The following is a 25280-nucleotide window of genomic DNA, read 5'->3' on the forward strand; positions in this document are numbered from 1 at the left end:
GTTTGGCAGGTTAAGCTTTTATACAGCCATTTCTTGTCATGTCCAGTTGAACCTACATCATATCTTACAAGACTTTTTGTTTTAATGAAAACCTCAAACAAACAAGAAACACACACTCAGAATACTTCCATAATCTATTCACTTAAAACAAGCACACAGAACTATGTATATTTTCAAATAATGAAGTCTAACTGTCCTAATAGAAAGGTTTATCCCAAATTGACAGCTACACGCATGGGCTTTAATCGATCTATAATTAAGGTTATCTATACTGAGATACATCGGGTATAGCCAGTGCTTCTACTAACGCTGCGTGCTGTCTGTTTTTGCCTTCATCTTTTTCCTCTCCAAGATGTAGAAAACAACTCGGATGCTTTGAGAAAAGATTAACTTTTAGTCTTAAAAATGTATTGCTCTCTTATGAGCTTGTCTTTGTATAAATGAAGGAACTAAATAAATAGTTGTTTTCAGCTACAACTTTCTTATGTTACACTGTGAACATTTATTTGCTAAAAGAAAATGTTTCATTACATTCAGTGTTCTCTTATTTACTTGCTTTCCCTTAAAACTTGTTAGATCAATCCAATGGCCTTAATCCTGTCATTCCCTTATGCAAAAGTAAGAAAAAGAACATCAGCTGTACTTATATCATGATCTGTATACTTTTATACACTCTCAACATTCCCAAGTTTTCTTAAACATGTTTTTGTCCAGGCTTCCTTCTCTTTTTACTTTGCAATGCCTAAATGTCTTAAAACTAAAAAAGAAGAAAGAAAGAAGAAAAAAAATGCAGTGTGCCTATTTACTTTAGCATCGTTATAACACACAAAAATAACTGAAAATGCTTTACTATATAATGTGGAAATTATGCCATGAAATGTTCTATAAAAACACTGTTAAGAACAAAAAATGTTTTACTTGCAGTTACCTCTTTCCCTCCTCTTCACTTCTTTTTAATGTTCTTCCAGTCATTCATGATATGAAGTAGGGTAAATGCTTTGGAGTCACCTACAAGTTTAACAAAGTCAAAAAAGCCCAATATTTCCAGTTTTTCCTGTTCATCCATATTTCACAAGTGTGGTTAATAATTTGTAATCCCACATTTATTCATTAATTTCTGAGTTGCTGTTTTTCTTCCTGTTGATCTTCATCTCCCAGCTCCAGTCTTTGGTTCATTTCCAATGTACCACCAGTTCTTCTAGTCAACTCCTGTGTTTTTCTCTGTGTGTCAAAATTTTTCCTTTGAACACTGGAAAAGATTTCACTGGCAAAGTCTATGAGCTTTATTATCAGAAGAATAAGAAGCAGAGTTCCCTTCTGCTTGATAGCTCACTTTTTGTTAGAATAACTTTTGTATTTCTTCCGTAGCCTGTTCTGCATCAAAAATGACTTTGACCCCCCGGGAAGAAAATATTCTGAAGACAGCTGGATACAACAGCTCAAATATCACACCAACCTCTTGACATTCCCTGACTACTGGAATAAAGTTGCTCTTCTTTTACCTGATATATAGTGAAGAATCATTTTCCACAAACACTATACTTTCTCCAAATTTTAGTACTTTGCCCTTCTGCCACAGCTGTGTGAGAATCAACTCTTTCTGCTGGTAGAATTGCATCTTTACTAATACATGTCTTGGCCACTTTCTCATGGCCATGTTTGGAGCATACACATGATGTGTCCTTTCAGTTAACAACTCCTGCTGTAGAATACCAGTCCAGTTGCTTATTTATGCTTTCGTAAAATTATTAAAGTCTGTTCCTTCCAGTTTCTCTCATACAGCAGAAAATGTGAGGGTTTTCCCTACATGTTCTGTCCTCTTATTCTGTCATTTTCTGAAACATCTCTTTTTGAACAGTCTCATACTCAGCCAGCATTTGCATAATTTCAGCCTGTGATTGTTGCAGCTTTATTAGTGCATCTGAATATCTGTTAGTTTATTCCAGTTATTTTCCAGCCTTTTGTTATTGGAGTTGATATATTGCCTCCAGTGTTTTGCTTATTTTAATCAGCTCTGAGCACATTTGACTTATTTTTTTTCTTCTAGATTACTGGAAGTCATGTCGTGCACCAAAGCTGGAGCTTGAACTGCTTTTTTGCTGAACAGCTGCAGGATTCTTCCCAGACAGTGTTTTCTCCTCAGTATTTGGTTTATTTTCTTTCAGTTCTCTAAATTTCTTCTTTGCTGGCATCCAGGTTTGTACTTATTAGGCAGTAACTGCAATTTATCAAAAAAGACAAATTTTCTGGCTCTCTTTTCTGAATTTCTGTTTTCACACTGGGAGAGCTGAAATTAAGCTGTTACTTGGTCTGCAGCCATCTAGGAACTCCAGGGGTAATACATAATTATTGACCATGAAACTGGCAAGGCCAATCTAACACTTAATGGGCTAGGTTAATTCAAACATGAAAAGGGAAACTGGCTTGGCATAAAAGGGCCCACATGGCAGTACTTACCTATGAACCTATAATGAGATGTACATTCTGGCTGTTACTTTGTAGTGTGTGTGTGTGTGTGTGTGTGTGTGTGTGTGTGTGTGTGTGTGTGTTCTCTAGAGGCAACATCAGTAATGGCACTGTGTATTTCAGGCAGCGCCAGTGTAGTGCCCAGCAAACAAATGATACTGAACCATGCAGAATGCCCACATGGGAAACAAAGATAATGCAGTGGTGCACAAGGCAAACACACTAGGTTGGATTACACAGTGATAAATGAAAGGGGTTGTGATAAATGCTGGTGGCACAATTAGTTCCATTAATAAGGTGACAAGAGCACTGTCTGAGGATGCATGCAGCTCCTTCCTAAACAGTAGGAGAAAGATGGGGAGGGAGATTACTGACCTAGGATCTCAACATCTACCAAAACAACCAAATACGCCAATAAAGTGGTTGTGACAACAAAATGAATAGATTTATCTGAATGAGTGATCAGTGTTGAGGCTGAATAAAAATTCAAGTGGCTAATTTGGATTTCAGTACCATTAAAGATTCATTTACTCACTCAATAGCTATGAGTCAAGGAAGCCTAGGCAGTAACTACAGTACAACACAGTAAAGTAGAGTAGGAGCTGTCCTACTAATACTAGAATGAGAAGTGTGAGATAAAGGTGGTCCAAAGGAAGCAGTAATTAACCAGTGGTCAACAGGAACAGTCTAGGGCCAAAAATTAATTACCAGAGCAAAGAACAGCAGGGGCAGTCTATGGCCAAAGATGAATTACCACAGGAAATAGCAACAGGGACAATCTAGGGCCAAAAATGAACTACCAGAAGAAAGCAACAGGGACAATCTAGGGCCAAAAATGAACTACCAGAAGAAAGCAACAGGGACAATCTAGGGCCAAAAATGAACTACCAGAGGAAAGAGCAACAGGGAGAGTCTAGGGCCAAAGATGAACTACCAGAGGAAAGAGAAACAGGAATAGTCTTGGGCCAAAGGTGAAGACATACTTCTTTTTGAATAACACTAGTTTTGAAGCACAATGGACATTCAAGCAAAGGCATAATCAAAAAGACAAGATCAAATTAAGGTAGAGAATTACATAAATTGTGAAAGATGAGATTAAACAGTCAATCAAGCAAAAACATGCACTTATACTGCAGAACTCAAGATCTAAATATGTCATGAAAAGGAAATTCTGGCATCTGACACTTAAGAAAGAAACCTCCCTCCATTATATCAGATTAACTAATTGGTGGGCAGCAACTGTATCAAACCTAACATAGGAACATGATGACTGTTAGGATGTGAAAAGGGTCTATGTCAATTCTTTGAACACTCACAATTTCGAACGTTACATGGTCGAGACCAAACGTTCAAAATTGCAAGTGTTGGAAGATTGACTTTCAATGGCACCATACGGTGCAGATAGGGAGAATTTCCCTTTTCTGCACTGAAGTGTGGTTTCAGAGTTGGTATATATAAGTAGGAGGGGTTTAAGCCCCCCCTGCTCACACTGTTAAAGTGTATTTTTCTTTTTTTTTTTTTTTTTGATATTCGAACATCCAAATGTCAAACATTTGGTCTCGACCATGTAATGTTCGACGTTTTGGATGTTCGAATATTTAACATAGACCCTGTGAAAATAGCATGATGGCCAACAGCAACAAACAGGAAGTAATGGCAAGATCATCAGCAAGGCCTCACTTCAAATTAAATTTTGGTACTTACATATTATTGCAACCACATTCTAAATGACTCACAGCTGATATACTGTGACAGCCCTTCAAGCTATCATTTTCTTTGGGAAAGAAAATTCACCTATTTTAGGATGTAATGTTTAAAACCCAAACTATATGGATATTGTACACATGAAGATGTTTTAAAATGTTAGGCTAGTCAGCATGGAAGTCACACTGTATGATCTTTATTTTTCCGATTGAAACTCCTGCTAATATTCAACTGTGCTTTCAGTTAACTTTTTGTTCCACTTCTTGTGTAATGCTGTTTGATCACAGCAATGTTTTAATCACTGCAACCCCTCACGTTCTTCATGGTTGTTTATAACAGAATAAAAAATATGTGTTAAAACAAGAAAGAAAGATGCTGGTAGACCCCTGAATAGTAATGCCATCAGGAGGTAGAAGTTTGACGAGCTACATCAAGAACATTTTCTGTTTCTGATGAACAACAGTATCTTTCTAACACTGTTACACATACCTTCAAACCTCCGAGTTCAAAACATCTGCCCAAAAACAAAACATAATAGTGGGGTACAGGGTAGATAAAAGAAAAAACAGGGACAGATTTTTAGACATTGCTGGTACAAACTTGGAAAGCTGCTACAATAACACGGTTTGTGTTTGCGTGCATTTTCTTGAATGATAGGAAGTCTACATTCAAAGGTATGTCATTACTTAGGTACTTCAATCCTCAATGACTGCCAGAAAACAAAACACTTTATTAGGAACAACCCGAAAATTATGAGGTAAACATCAGCACAATCTGCGAAAATACGGAAAATTGAGATGTCGGACAACTGAAACATGTACTATTAATAATAACTTTATAAAAATAGACATATGTGCTTCACTTAGAACCACCCCCCCCCCACAAAAAAAAATAGAGGATGAAGAAGAAGCATGCAGTTTAAAATGATAGCTTGAAGGGCTGCCAGAGGGAGTCGTTTAGAATGTGGCTGCGATAATACATAAGTACCTACATTTCTATTTCTGGATTTTCCTGACAATCTAGAAGTGTTTTAATATGGACAGCAAAGGCCTGAGCAAAACCTGTATGAATAGCAAGAAAGGAGAAGCCACAGTTTGTAGAGGAGGGAGAAGATAAGGAAAATGGAAAAAATATGTTTAAAAAGTACAAACACAATAGAGAATAATCACCTTCCAGAAAAGGAGATGTTAATGGGTGAGGAGAATGATACAAGGCTGGAAGATATTGACCACAAACGAGTATGATCAAGTCTCTGTTCATAACCGGATTGCTATGTGTTTGTGATATGGATGTCACGAAATTCACCTTGAGAGTAAAGTTCAACAGGTGTATCTTTTGTATCTCTTTTGTGAACACACAACACCTGGGTTATGACCAGAGAGATCTGATCATAATTCTTTACAGTACATGGAGCTTTACCTGCTACCACAAAAGAGCCTTTGAAAGAACAACAACTTTTAAAAGCTGTTTAACACTTAATTCAGCCATTTTTTGGAACACTGAATGAATAACTACTTTGTCCCTCTATTCTGAGGTGGACACTCACTGATGTTAATGTTCTAGTGTGAGATTAGGGTTTAACAGCCATGAGGGATGCTTAACCTTTTTGATGCCATAAAGGTGCTTAACGAGCCTTTTTCCTAGTTTTGGGGTATAATTGCAGTACTTCATCATGCACTACATAAGTTTAATGAGAAGCAATAATTCTTTACGGAAAGATATAAGCATTCAGTAGTACATGCACTCAAGAGTAGGAGAAACATTACAGTGTTTGAAACATGTAAACAGAAGAAAATAAGAAGTTATGTACCTACCATAACGTTCCATGTTAGTTGTCTTCTTCTCGCCTTCTTTCTTGCTGGATGGGTTCGGAGCCGATCCTCGGCTCCGACTCGGCCAATACTAAAGCTCAAGAGCTAATTCCACCGGCTCGATACCCTGTCTTTGTGAAACACTAAGTAAGGAGGACGACTGCACAGAGCATGGAGTTCAGATACCCTTCTCGCTGAAGTTATAGTTACCAGAAAAAAGTGTCTTCCAAGAAAGCAACTTCAAAGAACATGAAGCCGCCGGTTTGAAGGGGGGAAGAATTAAAGATGTCAGAACCAAGTTCAAATCCCATTGAGGTGAGGGATCTTTGATTGGAGGTTTGAGAAGAAATACGCCCCTTAAAAAGGCTTTACAGAGTTTGTGAGCCATGATGCCAGACTCTGAAACACCATCATGAAAATTTGATATGGCAGCCAATTGAACTCTAATGGTAGATGCAGAAGATCCTAAATGAAAGAGTTCTGCTGGAAAGTCTAGAATAGTCTGGATAGGTGCAGTAAAGGGATCTATGTTTCTTGATGTTGCCCAAAAAGAGAAGCATTTCCATTTGCTACTATAAATCTTCTGGGTAGAAGATTTATGAGAGGCTATCAAAATATCTCGGACCGAGCGAGATATTGAGGGAAGCCTGGCTAAGGTTGGAATCAGAGAAACCATGCTGTGAGGTTTAGAGAAGGCAGAGATTGGTGCAGCTGACCCGATTGGTGGGTTATCAGATCTGGTACTGGGTCCAGATGCCAAGGCTGCTCCAAAAGGTAACGATGAAGAAAGGGAAACCATATCTGTCGAGGCCAGTAAGGGGCAATGAGGATCATTGTCACTCTCAAGGCGATGGTTTTCTGAATTAGTTGAGATATCAGTGGAAAGGGAGGAAAAGCATATAGAAGTCCCTGGGGCCAATCGTGGACTAGAGTGTCTCTGGTGGGATGGCCTGGTAGCGGGAAGAGAGTGAAGAAGTCATGACACTTGCTGTTTTGGGGAGTAGCAAAAAGATCGCAGCAAGGCTGGCCCCATCTTAGGAATACTTCTTCTAGAACTAATTTCTTTAGAGACCACTCATGGGGCATGAGAATTGCTCTGCTCAATTTGTCTGCAATAACGTTGGATTTCCCGGGAATGTGCGTTGCTATCAGAAAATGCTGAGAAGAGATCGCCCATTGCCAAAGTCTGAGTTCCTCTCGACATAAAGAGTATGATCTGGTTCCGCCTTGTTTGTTGATGTACCACACTATGGACATGTTGTCCGTTTGAATTACAATAGTCCCAGTGGGAAGAGAGTCGTGAAGGGCTTGCAACGATAAAAGCACTGCTCTCATCTCTAAGACGTTTATGTGCAAGTGGCACTCGAAAGGTTGCCACGTGCCCTGGACTGTCCTGCCCTGATAATGCCCCCCCACCCGATCAGGGAGGCGTCTGTTGTCAACGTGGTGACTGGGGGGGGGAGAGTGAAGGGTCTTCCTCGGAGAAGTTGAGGTGATGTGATCCACCAAGACAGTTGATTCTTGCATGATTGAGTTATCAATATGGTATGGGACATCGGGAGCTGTTGAAAGGACCATTGAGTAAACAGCATCCATTGGAGGATCCTCATGTGAAAGCGAGCTAAGGGGAGAAGGGGAATAGCTGCTGCCATGAGTCCTAACACCTTCAAAACTAGTTTGGCTTTGACTTTGTTGCATTGTAAGAGAAGGGAAACTTGGTTCCGAATGTCTGACACTCTCTGCTCTGTGAGTCTGGCTGAAAGATTGAGTGTGTCTAAGATGGCGCCTATAAAGGTAATAGATTGACAAGGCGACAAGGCAGATTTTTCGAAATTTATCGAAATGCCTAGAGCTTGGCAAGATTGGATGGTGAAGTCCCTGGATAGAAAAAGCTGATGTCTGATGGTGGCGGTAAGGAGCCAGTTGTCTAAATATGGAAACACCTGGAATCCTTGACGTCTCAAGTGAGCCGTGACCACTGCCATGCATTTGGTAAACACACAGGGGGCTGTAGTGAGACCAAAGGGCAGGGCCCTGAACTGGTAGTGACTGGCTCCCAGCCTGAAGTGGAGATATCTCCTGGAGCGTCTGTTCATCTTGATGTGGTAGTACGCGTCCTGAAGATCTATCGAGCACATCCAATTGTCCTGACCCAAGAAGGGTAGAATGGACTGTAGCGTGACCATCCGGAATTTTGTTTTCCTGACATACTTGTTTAAGTAGCTGAGATCCAGTATGGGTCTCCAGTCCTCTGTTTTTTTTGGTACCAAAAAGAATTGGGAGTAGATTCTGGATCCTTGCTGGTCTGCTGGGACTGATTGGATAGCCCTTTTTGATAGCAGCTTTGATATTTCTAATGCTGCTTGTTCCCTTAGACTGGGTGGAACGTCTGGAAGGGATCTTTTGGGTTGGGATGGGATGTGAACAAAGGGAATTTTGTAACCCTCGGATATGATGGACTGTACCCATTTGTCTTGAGTAAGGGAAAGCCAGGCTTTTGGGTACAGGGATAATCTTCCCCCGACTGCCTCCAAAGGTGGACAGCTGGGCAGCCCCTCAGGGATGCTTAAAGGGTTTGTCAGAGAACATTTCTCTGCTACTCTGGTTTTGCGGACCTCCTCTGCCTCTAGGGCAGTGTCTATTATTATTACCCCCTCTGCCTCTAGAGGGGAATCGGCCTTGTGCATCAGATGAGACTCCCTGGGATTGTTTGCGGAACCACATCTTTCCTCCCCTCTGACCTTTGGGATAGGGTCTATAAGGGGTAGAAAAACAGACTCCTACGGCAGAGAGAGTCTTACCTTCTACCTCGCACCTGGTCAATGTATCCTTCACCTGTGGACCAAACAAGGATGATCCATCAAAGGGAGAATTGGTGAAGGACGCCTTGAAAGGGTCTGCAAAGTTACATAGCCGCATCCAGGTGTGACGTCGTAAGGCAACACCTGTGCCTGCGGCTCTACTTGCCCCATCTGCAGCATATGATACCAGCCGCATGTAGGACTTAACGATGGAATTCAGGGTTGCCAACTGGGAGTTCATTGTGTCTTTGAACCCCTCAGCTGTAGGATGCTTTATCAGTTCACCCATATCCTTGAGTAAATCTCTCTGGAGACGAGTGAAGTGGCATAAGTAATTCAGCGAACGCATCGAAAAGGTTGCTGATGAGAACATCCGCTTTCCGTATCTGTCCATGGTCCTAGATTCCTTATTAGGAGGATGGACAAGAACCGAAGGATAAGCTAACTCCTTCTTAGTGGCCGCAGCCACCACCATGGCATCAACAGGGACACCTTTGGATAAAAAATCTTTATCTCTAGGGGCAGTAATAAATTTAGATGGTCTCCTCGGGGTGGGTTCCACTGAATCAGGAGCCGTCCAAGCCTTCCTTGCCACCACTTCCATAAGGGGGTCAAAGGGAGGGGACACCCAGGAGGTAGAAGGGCGAGAGCCAAACGCCTCAAGATACACTGACTCATCCTCCAAAGGGTTAAGGGCTGGCCAGTTCCCCCTCTGTTTCAGGATCTCAAGGATGTCAGCAAAGGAGACATCCTCAGAGGGGGATCGAGGGGAACCTTCGGATTCCTCTAAGTCAGTGTCAGAGGTGATAGACTCAGGGGAGTCAATGTGCTTCCTCTTGCACTGCCTCTTCCTTGGGGGATCTCCTGCTGGGTCAGGAGAGGCCTCGGAAAAGGAGGAAATTCCCAATGGGGAAACTTGAGGAGTTGGCTCTCTGTGGTCTAAGACAAGGGGTGAGTAGAAATCACCGCAGGCACTGTAGATGGGGGGGCTGAACCTGGTTCTAGCATGCTCCGCATGACCTCGAAGGCACTCCTGTCAGGCAAGGCCAGAGGCCCCCGCTCCGAAGAGACAAGGACCTCCCCTGGCACTGACAGGGACGACTCTGAAGCCGATGTCGGAGCCGAACTCACCAACGCCGAATCCCCGAGAGGGAGAGCGGGGTCGGACAAGGGTCTGATGCCACTCGCCCCCTCGGAGCCGACGAGGGAAGCTCGGTGCCGAGATCCCTCCAAGGAGGAGATCGGAGCAGACGACAGAGCCAAAAGGGAAGGTATCGGATCCAACGCACCGACAGCCATGGCTCCGACAAGCCCTGGCTCCGAACTCAAAGGAGTCGGAGGAGGAATGTACTGGGGAACGGAAATAGCCACTGACTGGGGAGTTGGGCTATGCAGCATTTGGGCCAGTGCCTCGGACTTGAGAAGTCTACTCACTACCCTTTGCAAATCATGGTCAGATAACCTGGAAGGCCATGAGGAATGAGTTTTATGGCTCCATTCAGAAAGGAGAGGGGATCCTGGCGCCGAATGTACGGAGCCGATAGAGGGGGATCTGGACCTCTTCCTAGACTGTGGCTCCGATAAAAGTATCGGAGCCGACGGAGTTTTATCAGCCTCGGCTTCAGCCGAGGTAACAGTATGAGGCTTGGAAACATTGGCTCCAGCTGGGGCCGATGTCAAAGCCGACTTAGTCTTTCCAGCAGTCGACTCTGGAACCGGAGCCGAATGTTTGGAAGTTTTGGAAGGCTTCCCCGACACAGACTGAGTCGGGGGGCCTTCAGGCTTTAATAAGCTCCATAAGATTAGCTTGTTCTTGCGTTCCTGCAGGACCCTAGGGCTAAAACCATGACAAACAGCACAAGAGTCCTGCAGGTGCACAGGTCCCAGGCAATACACACAAGTGTGACCATCTGTCAGAGACATTTTCTGACAGCATGAGTCACACTTCTTGAAGCCTGAGACCTTGTCTTTTGACATTGTAAAAAGGAGTGCCTGACACAACACAAACACACTACAGACACACCCTTTACAGAAAAAATTATTAGATTATTAAATTAAATTATTAAGGCTAAATCAAGCCACAAACACACACACACAAGCCCTTAACAGAAAAAAGGACAACTAATTTAGTCACTAATGAACTGGGGGAAGGGTAGGGGCCGAAGGCCTACAAGATAAGGGAAGAAAGGGAAAAAAGACTCGACAAACAGGGGTCGATTTATCTAAAATACTTAATTAAACTAAAAGGTTATGGTATGACAACAAAAAAGGGGGTTTAAGAAGTACCTAATAAGGTAAAAGTTTAACTCACCTGCCTGAGCCGGTAAAAAAGCACCTCGTCAGCTATAGTGGCAAACGAGATCTGAGTAGTTACCGCCTAGCATTGTGGGATATAGAGGAGCCTCGAGCCAGTAGAATTAGCTCTCGAGCTTTAGTATTGGCTGAGTTGGAGCCGAGGATCGGCTCTGAACCCATCCAGCAAGAATGAAGGCGAGATTGACAACTTAACATATTGTAGATTAAGCAGTGAGCAAAGAAAGCAATGTAACAAATACTCCTGTTGATCTCTGGTGCAGTTTCTCTTTCTCTCTCTTTCTCTATCTATATGTCTGCAATCATGTAGGGAGTAAAATATGCACTTAAAAACAGCTAATCCAATATAAAGAAATTATGAGGCTAAACAACAGTATGGCTATACTTACCGCACAGCTGCTCTGTATCCAGATTACTAGAAGAAAGAGAGAAAAAGAAAAGATTTTAAACTCAATTTTAGAATAACTATAAAAAGAAAGCACATATATAGATATCTATACTCAGATTCAATAAAGTGAACCATATTTTATACAGAGACATTTCACTAAATGGCATTTAAGAATATCTAACATACATGTTTCATTAAAAATTCTGACCTACAGGATTATTACTGTTTTAAAATCAGCAAGCAACTTGAAGGTAAGCAGACCATGTAGTCTATATGGAATGTTTACTAGTAAGCATATTTATCCACTGAGATGAGCAAGGGTGAAGCTGTGAGCCACTTGACTATTTAAAGGGGGTTCACTCATTGAGTGGTGTCAAATTCGGCAGTGGCTTACAGGACTGACGGTACAGCAGGGCAACAGATTAGATGTACAATGGAGCCACTCTTCAGTGACAAATCTGGCAGGTAGTGCCAGAGGGTTTCCTCTCTGGCTTTGTTGTACATTAGAAGTATTAAAAAAAAAAAAGAAGAAGAAGAAGGAAAAACAAATTGTAAGAGGGTTTTGGAATTATTCACCTCTCTTGGTGCCACAATGGTGCGTCTTTAGGGTCGCGAGAGGACTCAGTTTATTCAAACAAAAAGGTTTTATATGTATAAAAAACTAATAATCCTGTATGTGGAAGTACTTGTAAAAGTATGATTCAGAGGTTTGAAGGGTCCGTGTTTCCAGGGTATGCATGCATTTGATTGGCCGGTGGATGGTTGATCGGGTTATTGCCGAAAGCAGTGCAGCAAAACCTCAAAAAAGCGATCACACTTGTTGTGAATTGCAAAATATCGTCCCCTTTTTAACCCATGGTAGCGCTTGTTTAGGTGGAAGAGCGGTCGTAAATGTCAAATTCTGTGATTTTTACGACATTCCAACTGTTCGGCATTCCGAAAGTCGCAGATAAAAGTCGGTGAGCTGCATGATCGAGCAATGTGTGCTCGACTAAATTAATGTATTCCATTTCTAGAGATACTCTACCACTGTTCTCAGACTCGGGAGTTAGAAGGTGTTTACGCAATAAGTTTTCCTTTCCATTTTTTGTTTTTTTCTGTGGGTTTTATTCACCCTGTATGGTTGGCCAGCTTGTGTTTGGTATATGGAAGGAGCATACAGTTACTGTTCCGAGTGGCAACTGGCCTTCAGTTGCAGGGACAGTGTTTGCCGTTGGATCTATGGTTTGGTTTGTGCTGGCTTTGTTATGGTGAGCTGGTCACGCTTCAAATGATGGGAATTTTGGCTTGTTAGAGTGTCATGGGCTGAGAGTGTGTGTCATACATTCCATCACTGTTTTTTTTTGGGGGGGTAAGATGTTTCTTGGGATTCATAAGGCCCACATAGGAGACATCATGCTACTTCATGGTCTACTGAATTTTGCCTGCAGGGCCACTGTGCCAGGTAGGACTTTTTTGTGGACCATCACTAACTTACTGAAGGATAATAAATCCAAACAGTACAGGGTCCAAACAACACGCAGAGTCAAGGATAACCTTTGCCTATGGTACACCATCTTGAACCAATTTAATGTAGTTTCCCTTTGGTAATCACCTTGGGTCTCTTCCACCTTGTTGAACCTTTTTCTGGATGTAGCAGCAGGCACTGGGATGGGCAGGTATTTTTGTGGGAGTTGGTTTTCAGCTAAATGGCCCATAAACTGGTCAGCCAAAAGGAGGGACATCAGCTTTCCTGAGATCTTTCGTATCTGGGTAGCCACTCTGGTGTGAAAGGATTGGTTGCATAACAGCAGGATTTCCTTTTGCTTGGATAGCCTTGCAGCCATCCATGCCCTGAAAAACTGCTCTTCTAGGTCTAAATGGATAGACTCTGTGATTCATTTGTTAGTTTTGCTGAGTTTGCTGATTAATTTATCTTTCTCTAGCAATCATATACCAGCCTGCGACAATGCAATAGTTGATAGCCTTTCCCATTTTCAGTTAACCGGCTTTCCCCAGTTAGCCCAGGACATGGAGATGCTGGGAACAACCATTCCTCTGGAAGTCTGATTAATTGGAGAAGGATAGTTGGATCAATAGTGGCCAATTCCTTGGTCCAGAACACAAGAAAGTCTTTCTCATTGTCTGCAGACCTTTAGACATTTTTACAACTCCATGTCCCTAAGTCACAGATGCTTGGTATTACCTTTGGTCTTAAAATTCTTGGTAGACAGATGCTCCAGGGGATGATTTTCCTAACAATCGCTGGATTCATTTGTCAGCTCCAGGCTGATTAGCCCATTTTATGGAGCAAAGAATTCTCCAGCTATAGGGTTACCCTCAGACTGGTTAAATGATGGGAAAATGTCAAAGGGGCCATGAAGGATCCTAGGAAGCCAATAGGATGCCACCTCCTAGCCACTGTTGTCAGGGAGCTTTTTCTTTCATCAACTGATCTTCATACCTTTACCATTTGGGCAACCCTGTTCAACTGCCTGCATGCAGGGGCTTTCTGAGCTATTATTAATCTCTCTATGCTGCTGTGATCATTCACAGAGATTTTCTGTTGATATTGGTGGAAAAGTCCAAAACTGATCAGGCTAGATAGGGACAGCAAGTTCAGCTAGACAGTGTTATTTGCCCGGTCCACTGGTTTACCCCTTTAGCAGCATTGTCAGGACCTGGATTTATATTAGTGCCCAGCAGACCATTCGAGCTAGAACTCAGTATTAGTCAGAGCTTTGTTAACCCAAGGCTTAATTCCTGAGGGATACTGTTTGCATTCTTTTAGAACAGGGAATACATCTAACCTGGTTATGGAAGGTCATTTTCCCAAGGTACTGAAAGAACAGAAAGGTAGCTGTATAATGTCTTTTTATCTTAAATAAAGCAAAAACATAATTGTTTGTGCTACAGGGAAGGACATTATCTGGATTCAGCGTCATTCCTTCATCAAAAGAGCAACCCTTCAAGCATTGTTTTCTCTGGCAGGCCATATGGGGTCCTTATGGTGTAATAATCAGCTAGTTCAGCATTTTGGATTATCAGGCATGTCCTGGTTCCACTTTTCATCACACAAGGGACTGTCTAGAGTACTGGTTATTCACCTTGGAGAGAAATGACTTAACTACAGCCCCCAAGAGAATTCTGTTAGCAAAATTCTGTCCAACCTTCACAGGCTTCATTTATTGTATCTTGAAATGTTAAGGTTTTGGTCTTCAATTGTGCTGATGAATCCATGAGGGGAGGCAGAAGAAATGGAGCTACTGAGATATCTAGACATGTTATTAACCACAGAGTGACCTGGGTGGCTATGCAAATTGGGTTCCACGTAATCGACCACCAAGACTTGGAGAAATCTGACAACGACTTTTTTAGCTTTGATGGTGAGCACCTAAACAGCCTAGGTTTTGATTTATTCAATTTGGACATTACCTTCTCAGTAGATGAGGTCCACCACTTATTAGTTCATGTGCTGAACCTCTATCTCCAAAAGGGTTTCTGTAATGGTGGATGTGGGTTACCCTACCCCAGTGTATTGCAGAAAGTTCCATTGTGTGATGGGACCATTCCACGTACATGTTGCCATCATCAACATGCAGTTTCCATCATCATCATCAGCCACAGATTCCTTGCACATATCAGTCCTATATTTCCTTGTTTTACCAGGCTTTCTATCAGTAGAACCTGTGAAAGTATGAAAATCACCATTGTCAGCCCACTCACATATGCTTACACAGCCCCCTGTGGCATGCATATTGCTACACATGGGACTACCGCTGTACAGGTTTAAGGCATACCTTGTATTGAAGGATACGGCATTTAAACACCAGAATTGGACAGATATGCAGGTGGGCCTTTATCAGACAGTCCCTCATACCATGTTGTGAGCCACAGTGTACTGTAATGGCTATTATTAACCTGGTGCTTCCTCACCTAACAGACAGGTGCTTGGTGCCAGCCTGACTCCTACAACTAGACCACCCCCAGGGTATGAGGGGCTGATCCTAGATAGATAGATAGAAAGACAGATAGATTGATAGTGAGTGACTGAAAACAACAATTCCTAGACCTTAGTGAACCACTTCTGTGTTCATCATCCACCCCATGTGATGGACCTCACTTTCAGAATGCCCTTTCCATTTTCGTCAGCACAGAGTTTCATACTAATAAACTTTTGTTGCAACATTTGCAGATACCTATTATGGATGCCAACAGCATTCACATTCTGTACCAATCCCTGCCAAATCTGATCTGGTTAATACTTGTCTGCAGCATCTTTGCTCAGAAGGTACATATCATGTGCAGACAGCCTGCAGTGGCAAATGGCTAGTGAACTCTTCAAAGTATAACATTGATGAAGTGGCCAAGCCAATACCTGTACACTCAAAAGCTACATGTGCCAGTCAGAGGATGTGTATGTTAGGCTCACTATTGAAATGTTGGCAGTGGCACTCAAAATGATGATTACTGGCATGCCAAAAAAAAAAAAAAAAACACAAAAAAAAAATGTAGAAGAACAAATCTTGAACATGTCTCTTCTCCTTTAAATCTTTTTTTTACGGGAGGGCAAGACCCCTAGAATATTGAGTGTGTGTTTGGTCAGCAGGTGTTTAGTTGACCTCATATGATTGAAAGGTATGCAAGATCACACAAATCCCGGAGTTGGGGAATATGCCCTTACCCCATGTTTGTGCAGTCTTGGAGTTAGTATATTTAATTTGCAGAAAGTTTGGGTGCAGTGGGGCTAGCCCCTGAAAAAATGATGTTTTTAAAGTTTTAAATTTTGAATGTGCTGAAGCTGTTTCTCAGTGGAAGCATATTTCTTAGTCATCGTCAAGGTTATCAACATTTTGACATCAACGTTTTCACAGTCATTACTAGGTGTATATATATATATATATATATATATATATATATATATATATATATACACATATGTATCTATAGATGTATATATGTATATGAGATTGCCATTCCTCAGAGAAAAAGGATTATCCTGAGAAATGGAAATCTCGGACTTGTCTGTTTTCTCAGCCATTCATTCTCAGCATTTCAGGACTTGCTACAGTGTCCAACATTTCAAATGGTTACTGTACGTTGAGATGTGTCACATACATGAGTATGACCATGGCCTCTGCCACTCCTTAATGCACATGGTTAACAGCTTTAGTTGCTTCTATGGCCACTCTCACCTCTTCATTTAGATACTATACTCATGCCTCTGTACATGTCCCAAGAACACCACACCCTTAGTGACAAGTAGTTCCTGCAATATCTTACATTCACAGCTTGATCCCCCCAACTCACACAGGCTCATGGTATTGTTCCATGCTAGTGCGATAGAGTCACAGTTACACATAAAACCAAAAACTATGCCTCACTCATCCTGACACCCGCTACTGGGTTTGTTATTGTTGAAGTTCTTTACCAGGCAGGACTCCTTCCTTAACTCTGTGAAGCTCCATATATACAGAGACTTTACTCAAATTATTCTATACTTTAGTAGTACACTTGTACGCCGTATTGTGCAAAATGCTGACAGCACATTACCTTGTGCCAGCTTGAGGCAGTTGGCATGGCTCTTATGCTGATGAAGGCAGATAGCATCACCATCTGTGAATCACTGCATGTGTAAAACATGCTATCCATACACAGTGGAAATAGTCATGCACATCATGCTGAACATGAAGAATGTGACCTCTATGTGTGCTCCTGTGACGTATGTATGAGCATATCACTGTAGCAAAGCACTATATTGTGCAACATGTGATCACGTCATGGTGAATATGAAGAATGTGACCTGTGTGTGTGTGTGTGTGTGTGTGTGTGTGTGTGTGTGTGTGTGTGTGTGTGTGTGTGTGCCTGTGACTTATGTATGAGTATATCACTGTAGTGCAGTAATACATTGTGCAACATGTGATCACGTCATGGTGAACATGAAAAATTTGACCACTATGTGTGTGCCTGAGACTTAAGTATGAGCACAGCACTGTAGTGCAGCACTACATTGTGCAACATATGATCACGTCATGGTGAACATGAAGAATGTGACCTCTGTGTGTGTGCCTGTGATGAGCATATCACTGTAGTGCAGCACTACATTGGGCAACATATCATCACATCATGGTGAAGATAAAGAATGTGACCGCTGTGTGTGTGCACCTGTGACTTATGTATGAGCATAGCAATGTAGTCCAGCACTAAATAGTGCAACATGTGATCACATCATGGTGAGCACAAAGAATGTGACCTCTGTGTGTGTGTGCCTGTGACTTATGTATGAGCATATCACTGTAGTGCAGTACTACATTGTGCAACATGTGATTCATAAATGCACATCCCTGAACACTGATCTACCACACTGTTCCTTGAGTGGACTTGCCTAGTGGCTATGGTTGGCTCAGTAATATGAAAAGCAGGGTTATGTGGGGTATCAAGGAGAGCAGGATTTTGCTGTTCCTCCTGTATTGTGACTTCAGTGAGCACTGCTGGGACAGTATGACTGACACAAACTGCGACAGATGTTGAGTGATGAAATGGGCAGCAGTGTCATTATTGTTATAACCATCTCAGGCAGCACTGCTCCAGCCTGCTCCAACAATGGGAGCAGATGTTCAGGACAAAAAGACAGAGAGATACTGTAGACATTTATTTTTGGGGTATAAAAATTGTCTTATACTATGGACAGAGTAGACCTGCAGGTAACTTATCTTAACTACTCTTTCCTGCAGGTTAATATTCCTCTCCACTTGTTCTACAACTTCTTATCTCTTTTTAACAATTTATCTGTCTCTCTCATATATTGCAAATACTATGTACTGAGACAAACTTAAGTGACAACTATGATCATGTATGAAAACTACTTTATTGCATAATTGTTTTTGTGTATCAAATTAGTTTTTCTTTCTTTTTACATTGTAAATTCTTTTGTTTGTGTATCCAAACTATGGTATTATGCATTTGTTTTATCATATCCATTTATTTCTTATTTCTGTATACATTGTGATTTCTACTGACTACTGGCCCAGGCTGTACCCAAAAAGGGTATGGTTACCAGTGCACTTATCTATTTAACAAATGTAAAAATAAATAAATATGCTCATCAGTACATTCTTTGTTTTGCAGCTGCAGAAGAGCATCAGTTATATATGATTGGGTGCTATAGGAGGTAGGAACCTATCTACAGGCAATGAGCTGTGTATATGTTCTGTGCCACTCTACAGTACAAGTGTACTTGCATTTGTAACATATGTGTATAATAATTTCTTTCCACTGTGTAATTCATCTACAGGTCTTGTTGTGTATTAGAAGGAAAAATCATAGTCTTCTCAGTCTCTATGATCTGCTACCTCTGGTGGTGTGACACCAATGGCCAATAGGTTTGCCTATCAGAAGGTGGACAATGATCCCACTGCTGGAGGTGATCTGGTGAGGTTAATGGTGCTCTCCATGTCTGCCTTTCATGGGATGGGCAGAGTCTTCTCTCTGGAAGATGGACTTGAGGAGTCTCCAGTGATATCCAAATGTTAGTTGTAGAGGCAGGTTTCTGCCAAGGTGCACTGACAACTGGCTGACCAAGTGGCAATATGAATTGCAAAGTGGCATAAGTGGTGGAGTCATGGAGGAGCTGGCAGATTCTGCCCTTCAGGCCTCCTGAGGAGCAACCAGACAGGTGTCTGGGCTGGTGTTTGTTGTCCTCTCAGCTGCCCTGGCATCACAGCATGCCAGACCCTATCCTTGTTCCTATTATATTAATTTCCTCATGTGCCATTCTCCATTTTTTGTTCATTGTACAATACTCCCCATCACCAACTGTTCACCTTCTGCATGCATGTGTCCTCCCACTGTCTTCCCAACTTTCTGGGTCTGGGTTCCATGTCTGTCTGTCTGTCTACACTACTTAAATGTCTCTATTTGTCCCACCTACAGCCAACCCTCAGTACCTTGCCTAACTACCCTTCTTTTGTAGCACTTGCAAAAGGAGATCTGACCCCCATAAAATTACCTCTTGTGTCCTATCATTCATGCATTATTCTTACCCTTCTTTGCTTACCTCTGCTCCCCTTTCCTGTTTTCACTGGTATACTATTTATTTTCCATTTACATGCAGAATAGGGTTACAACTTGATGTGCTGATCCACACTGATCTTTCTGTTGGCAATTGTGCTACCCTTACTGGCTATCCAAACACTACCAGCTTAATTATTATTGAATTGTGTGAAGAGGTAAGCAGTGACTCAGCTGTGCTAATCTTCCACAGCTCTGATATCCATCATGTCAGCCATATCTGCCTCTACAGCACTGTTACTGCCATACAGCAGCATGACACATTTCACCCACTCTTGACACTTTTCACCCACTCTTGACACTTTTCACCCACGCTTGACACTTTTCATCCTGTTAGTGCTGTGCCTCTGTTTTCGTATGTGGTCCTTGGATCAGAGCCCAGTGCCCACTGACTTCTACATTTTTCTTTAGCTCGGTGGTGCTCCATGCAAAGATCTTCTCAACTGTTAATGTGGCACAAGTGTGCAGTACTTGTCTATGAATCACAGATTAGACCAAAGTAAAATATTTTAAAATAAAAAAAAAAATCCCCAGAACAGTATTTATTTGTACAAATGCTATTCAAACTAATTAACCATCCAAATAACATATATACTGTATACATATAAAATGAACAGAAAGCAATAATTCAAACCCCAAAACTGTTTAAATTGGATATGGAAGGTAACATGATTGTATCATACATGAAATATGTAGGATTATGGGCTTTGTTTCATGACTTGTGATTTCACTACTTAACAGAAATATGTTCCCTTAAATGACATGTTTTGTTGTTAGATAAATGAAATATTTTGCACTGCAGGATAGGAGGTACACTATTTTGCAGTGACATTTGGTAGTTATAGGACTTACATTTGATGGTAATTTCAGTCTGTGGGTATTAGGACATGGAAAGTGAATTTTAGGATTCCATTCCAGGTTTTGTAACTTGGGGATTTAGGTAGGTGCCTGCTGCAGGTAAACAGAGACTTTCTGATAACTTCTTTTAAGATAATGACTACAGAAAGATTTGCAGGATATTATATTGACCTGTTACATTAATTTTATAAAGCATGTTTATTTTATTTTTAATTATGAGAGCTTTTTTTTACATTTTCCACCCTTGCACAGTCATATGGGTACCACGCAGTAATTACCTGTATGGCCACAATGGCCACCAAGGCAGGTGTAAAGACTTATCTCTACAGTGAGTCTCTTATAGGCTCCTACGTAGATACCTCGTTCTTGCATTCTGTTCCCTTCAGGATCCAACTATCCTTGAATTCTTGTACTTGGGCAAGAAAAAACACTCTATAAACACTGAACAAATGATTTAAATCTTCACCAACATATAAATAAAATATGCTAGAGGGACAGATATATATTAGCAAACATTTAACCCATCTCTAGAACAAATTGCCTTTACATGTAAAATGGATTAGCGCCTTTGCATCCTTCCAGATGAACCCTGATGACTGGATGGGTATCCACAAATTCATTCTTGGACTGACCTGCTTTGCCATTTTACAAGTAGTCCATTAAGATGAGGTTGGGTAATGGCAATGCACAGATGTTTTCTTGACTTTCAGGTCTTACAATCCTATGATCCTAAAAGTGCATGGTTTATCCAAAAATAATGCTTAATTTCACAGCTCTGTAAGTTACAGGAAATGTTTCAACTATTATTGAAATATTTTCTTCCATTATTCATTTAATCAGATTGTGTAACAAGCTAATACACTATGCAAGGCTTTTCATAGTGTACAAGCCCTGTATGAATTTCACACCAAAGCAAAAATGGGAAGAGGAGTTGAGGATAGATGGATGGATGGATCAGTAAAAGTCCATTGTTTTGATGAACACCTTGTACCTTATGATGCGTTTTACAAGACTTTCAGCTGCTGCGAAAGGATAGATTTTATATCAAAGAGATTTTGTTAGGATTCATAGGCAGTTTGCATACCATGCGATTTGCACTTCTGTTAAAATCAGCTAATCAGAGACTGGATCTGGCCAGCAGCAATTCATAGTTCTATGTGCAATGAGCCAAATGCACAAAAGGAGATATATTAAAATAACTGTATAATGATATTCAAATGAAACTGGTAGCAAAACGATGTCTTAGTGATATTAAAATGTATACAATGCCAATTTCCATCTCACTCTCTTACTCATCTTGTGTATCACATCTGTAGATAATTTTTGAGCCAACTGTAAAGAGACATCCTTTCTTTTTTTTTTTTATTCCAGCCCTCTGTGCAATTACTTATAAAGATCTTACAGAGTCCTAGACCCACTAATGAGCCCCATGGAATGTTCCCTAGGAAACCCCAATTTCCTCATGTTACATATCATGTTACATATCATTTACTACTACGTTTTGAATTCTGTTGTGCACATATTTTGTCCAAGGTACCATCTTGTGACCCATTCTAAACCATCCTCATGTATGCAAAAAACTGAGATGTGATTCAGGGGTCAATTAATATTATATTTAAATCTCATGACTCATTATCCAAACAAATTAGTTCCTTCCCACATATGTTTTAATGACATCAGCAATTAATAATAAATATAATTTTTACAATTCAAACTGCTCCAAAAATCCTGTCTCTTTTGTCTGATTCTATAAATAACCCAGACCTCTGCATGTTCCTTTTTCTTCCATCATTCCTGCTATAAAATAAGCTCATAAATCTTGAAGTACAAATTTCCTTCTTCTTTCAGACTATACAGTTATTAATATATTCATTAAGACGTGCGACTACACCTCTCAACTGCCCCTAATTTTCAGGGATGTCCTTGATTTTTGGATCAAAATTTTGCTCTATCCTTCTTAATTCCTCCTAAAACTGGAGATCTGGGGAAGAAAATGTGACGGGTTACACACAATAAATAATGACAATAATTAGAATTATAGACTTCTTTTATTTCAAAAACTGCATCTTAATTTGCATCCTTTTGTAATTGCAACTTCTCCAGTTGATAGCACTAATATAAAAAGTCCCTGACTGTCCTTAATAATTTTCTGAATTTGTCCCTGATTCTGGAGGTAAAAGGTTGTGAGCTATGGATGGGGTGTAATTTTACAAACAAGAACAGGACAATTTTACTTTACCGTAAAAAGCATGTATTTGTTCCTTAGCTAAAAGAAATTGGACTTTTATGACATTTTACTAGACATTGTCTTGTCATATAATTTAAGGCATGTGTATTTAGCAACAAACATCACTATGCATGTGTTCAAAAGCCTGGAACACACCGTCAACATGCTGCACATTTTGCCTGCTTATATAACAATTCATTAACATCTTAGCACTGTTTCACTTGTTTGCATTACAGCTTTCACTACACAGTGATAATGTAGGAGTAATAACTCACAGCCACACTGCTGGAATCACATTTGAAGTCTAAATTATTTAGTCAGCATGTATATTTTAAGCTGCACATTGTATATTAGACTCATGAAATCTTAAATATCTGAAATAAAAACAAAAAGTGTTGCACAGTCAGTAATGAATAAATAATTTAAAGGCGCTGCATTCCTTTGACATTTCAAGTCTTATTTAAGGTCTTTTTCTATTAATGGCTGAATGTAATAAACCACCTAGCCTTTTTATATTATACATTATAAAATTACATGAATGTTTTGACTACTGAATTCCTAGCAGTCACATTTTAAGTGTGCTATCCATCACAATTTAAGTTTCAGCACGACACGCTCAAGACTATAACAGGCAAATGCATTACAACTTTAATGTACGTGTATCTAAACAAATAAAATAATGCTGCAAGCATCGCTATTTCTGTAAGTAAGTAAATACTACTGATTTTTTTTCTCTTTATCCCTCCATCCGTTTGCCATACCCACTATGCCCTGTATTGTCAAACAGTGTCCATAAGACATAAAGTAGTTGTCAGGAGATTCCCAGTCTATTAAAGGGCATAGACATATACAAATTCTCACTATTCCCCCACAAATAGTTTACTAGGTCATCACCAGTTTACTTATCCATGACTTTGATATGTCGAAGGAAATTAATGACCCTATCAAAAATGCATCCCCACAAAAAGAAGGCATGCAAACTTTTCATAGAATGCATCCTTTGACAAAATTATTGATGCTGAGTTTTGTTCTTCATAAATGTGACAGGCAGGGTCTAGCACTGTAACATTTCAGTTAAATAAACAAACATTCTTATTTGATTTAATTCACTTTTATTTATTAACCAGGTAAAACTGACTAGGCACAAGGGTTCTGTTCAAACATGACATCAGTAGTCTGGTTCATAGGAATTACAAGACAAATAAGTTAAGACACCCTTTGTGTCTTTCCAATAACCATTTTCGTGATGCATGGTGAGGCCAATCACTTAATCAGACCTAGACAAGTGATCGGGTAAGATCTGCAGAGTAGGGCATGGGACAGGTTGGTAAGCACATAGGATAAGACTAATAGACATGGGCTGGAATTCAGAGACTGAGATTGTGTAGTATACAAGACTTGCTTTTTTCTCAGTGACACGCAGGGTGTTTCCAGTTCATAGACTTCAGCTGGACAGTTACCCAACAGCCTGCAGTGTGCAGTATGTACATGTTAATGAGTGTGTAAGTAGGTGTAAATGAAAAAGCACAGGAAATTAGCGCATAACGATATGTAAATGAATTACATAATAAATCTCACAATTCGCAGTCATTATTGCAAACATCACAACATGGTGTGATGCTATACGAGGAAAAATCATGAAGAAGAATAGCAGAGCAGTAGCTAGCAAACATGTATGTAGTTACAACACTTTGAGTTAGGCAGCACTGTATTGTTCTAACCATCAAGTATGTTGACTGGATTGCACATTTTCACAGACATAGTGCTTGCAAGCATTACAGGCAGCACCTGTGTTACCATCACTGATGACGAGATAGTGGGCTGCTGTGGAGTGGACAGGGATATTATCCAGAAATTGGCAAATGTGTTCCACACAACATGCTGAATCTAAGGGAATGTGTGTGGCTTATCAATACCTATGGCTTCTAAGGCATTTGTAGCTCTTGCTATCCTAGCTGTAGAGATCTCTTAGTGAACAAACCATGATGCACTGGGTATTTCCTAGGCTTCTCCCTTGCAGATGTTTAGTAAGTTTCCCAATGTTATGCTGCTATGTACAATTGACCTGAACCAAGGAGGAAAAAAATTAATAAAATATATGAAATTAGTAACGAAAATTTATAATATTCAATTAATAAAGTATAAAGTTACACATTCATTATTTAGGGTTCATTTTTAATGTCTCAATAAGAGTTAAAAATTTTTCCCAAGGATTGTTTGTCCATGTTTTAGGTGAAATTCTTGATTCGTTCACCTTAATTTCTAATGTTGCTGTTTCTTCCATCAATCTCTAGAATTCTTCCAGAGTAGGTTCTTGTGAAGACTTCCACTTTCTAGTTATACATTTCCTTGCTAGTATGGACCAAATTAGGTATAGATCGTTTTTATTCATTCCAATAGTATCATTAACATTTAAGAGGACTAAAGATTTTGTTAAAATAAAGGTACCTGTGAATATAGCTTGGAGAAAAATAGTAATTTCTTCCCAGAATTTTTTTATATTAATACAATCAAAAAATATATGAGACCAATCAGCTTTACAGTTTAAAGAACATCTCCAACAAATGGATTTATTAAGTGAATTGAATTTGGCTAGTTTATCAGGTGTAATAAATGCCCTGTGAATATATTTCCATGTAAATATTTTCCATACTTGTAAATTA

General features: G+C 40.4%; 1 protein-coding gene across 1 annotated transcript in view; it reads right to left on the minus strand.

The window, feature by feature from the left end:
• The window catches only part of NECAB3 (N-terminal EF-hand calcium binding protein 3), a 1629394-nt gene that overhangs the window by 640496 nt on the left and 963618 nt on the right, over nucleotides 1-25280 (minus strand). The window contains exon 4 of the mRNA XM_044090271.1: nucleotides 11485-11510. Within this exon, the coding sequence (XP_043946206.1) occupies nucleotides 11485-11510 (26 nt within the window). The remainder of the gene's footprint in view (nucleotides 1-11484; nucleotides 11511-25280) is intronic.

The sequence above is a fragment of the Protopterus annectens genome, chromosome 12.part0 (genome assembly GCF_019279795.1).
Source record: "Protopterus annectens isolate FY-2018-M chromosome 12.part0, PAN1.0, whole genome shotgun sequence".
NCBI lineage: Eukaryota > Metazoa > Chordata > Ceratodontiformes > Protopteridae > Protopterus > Protopterus annectens.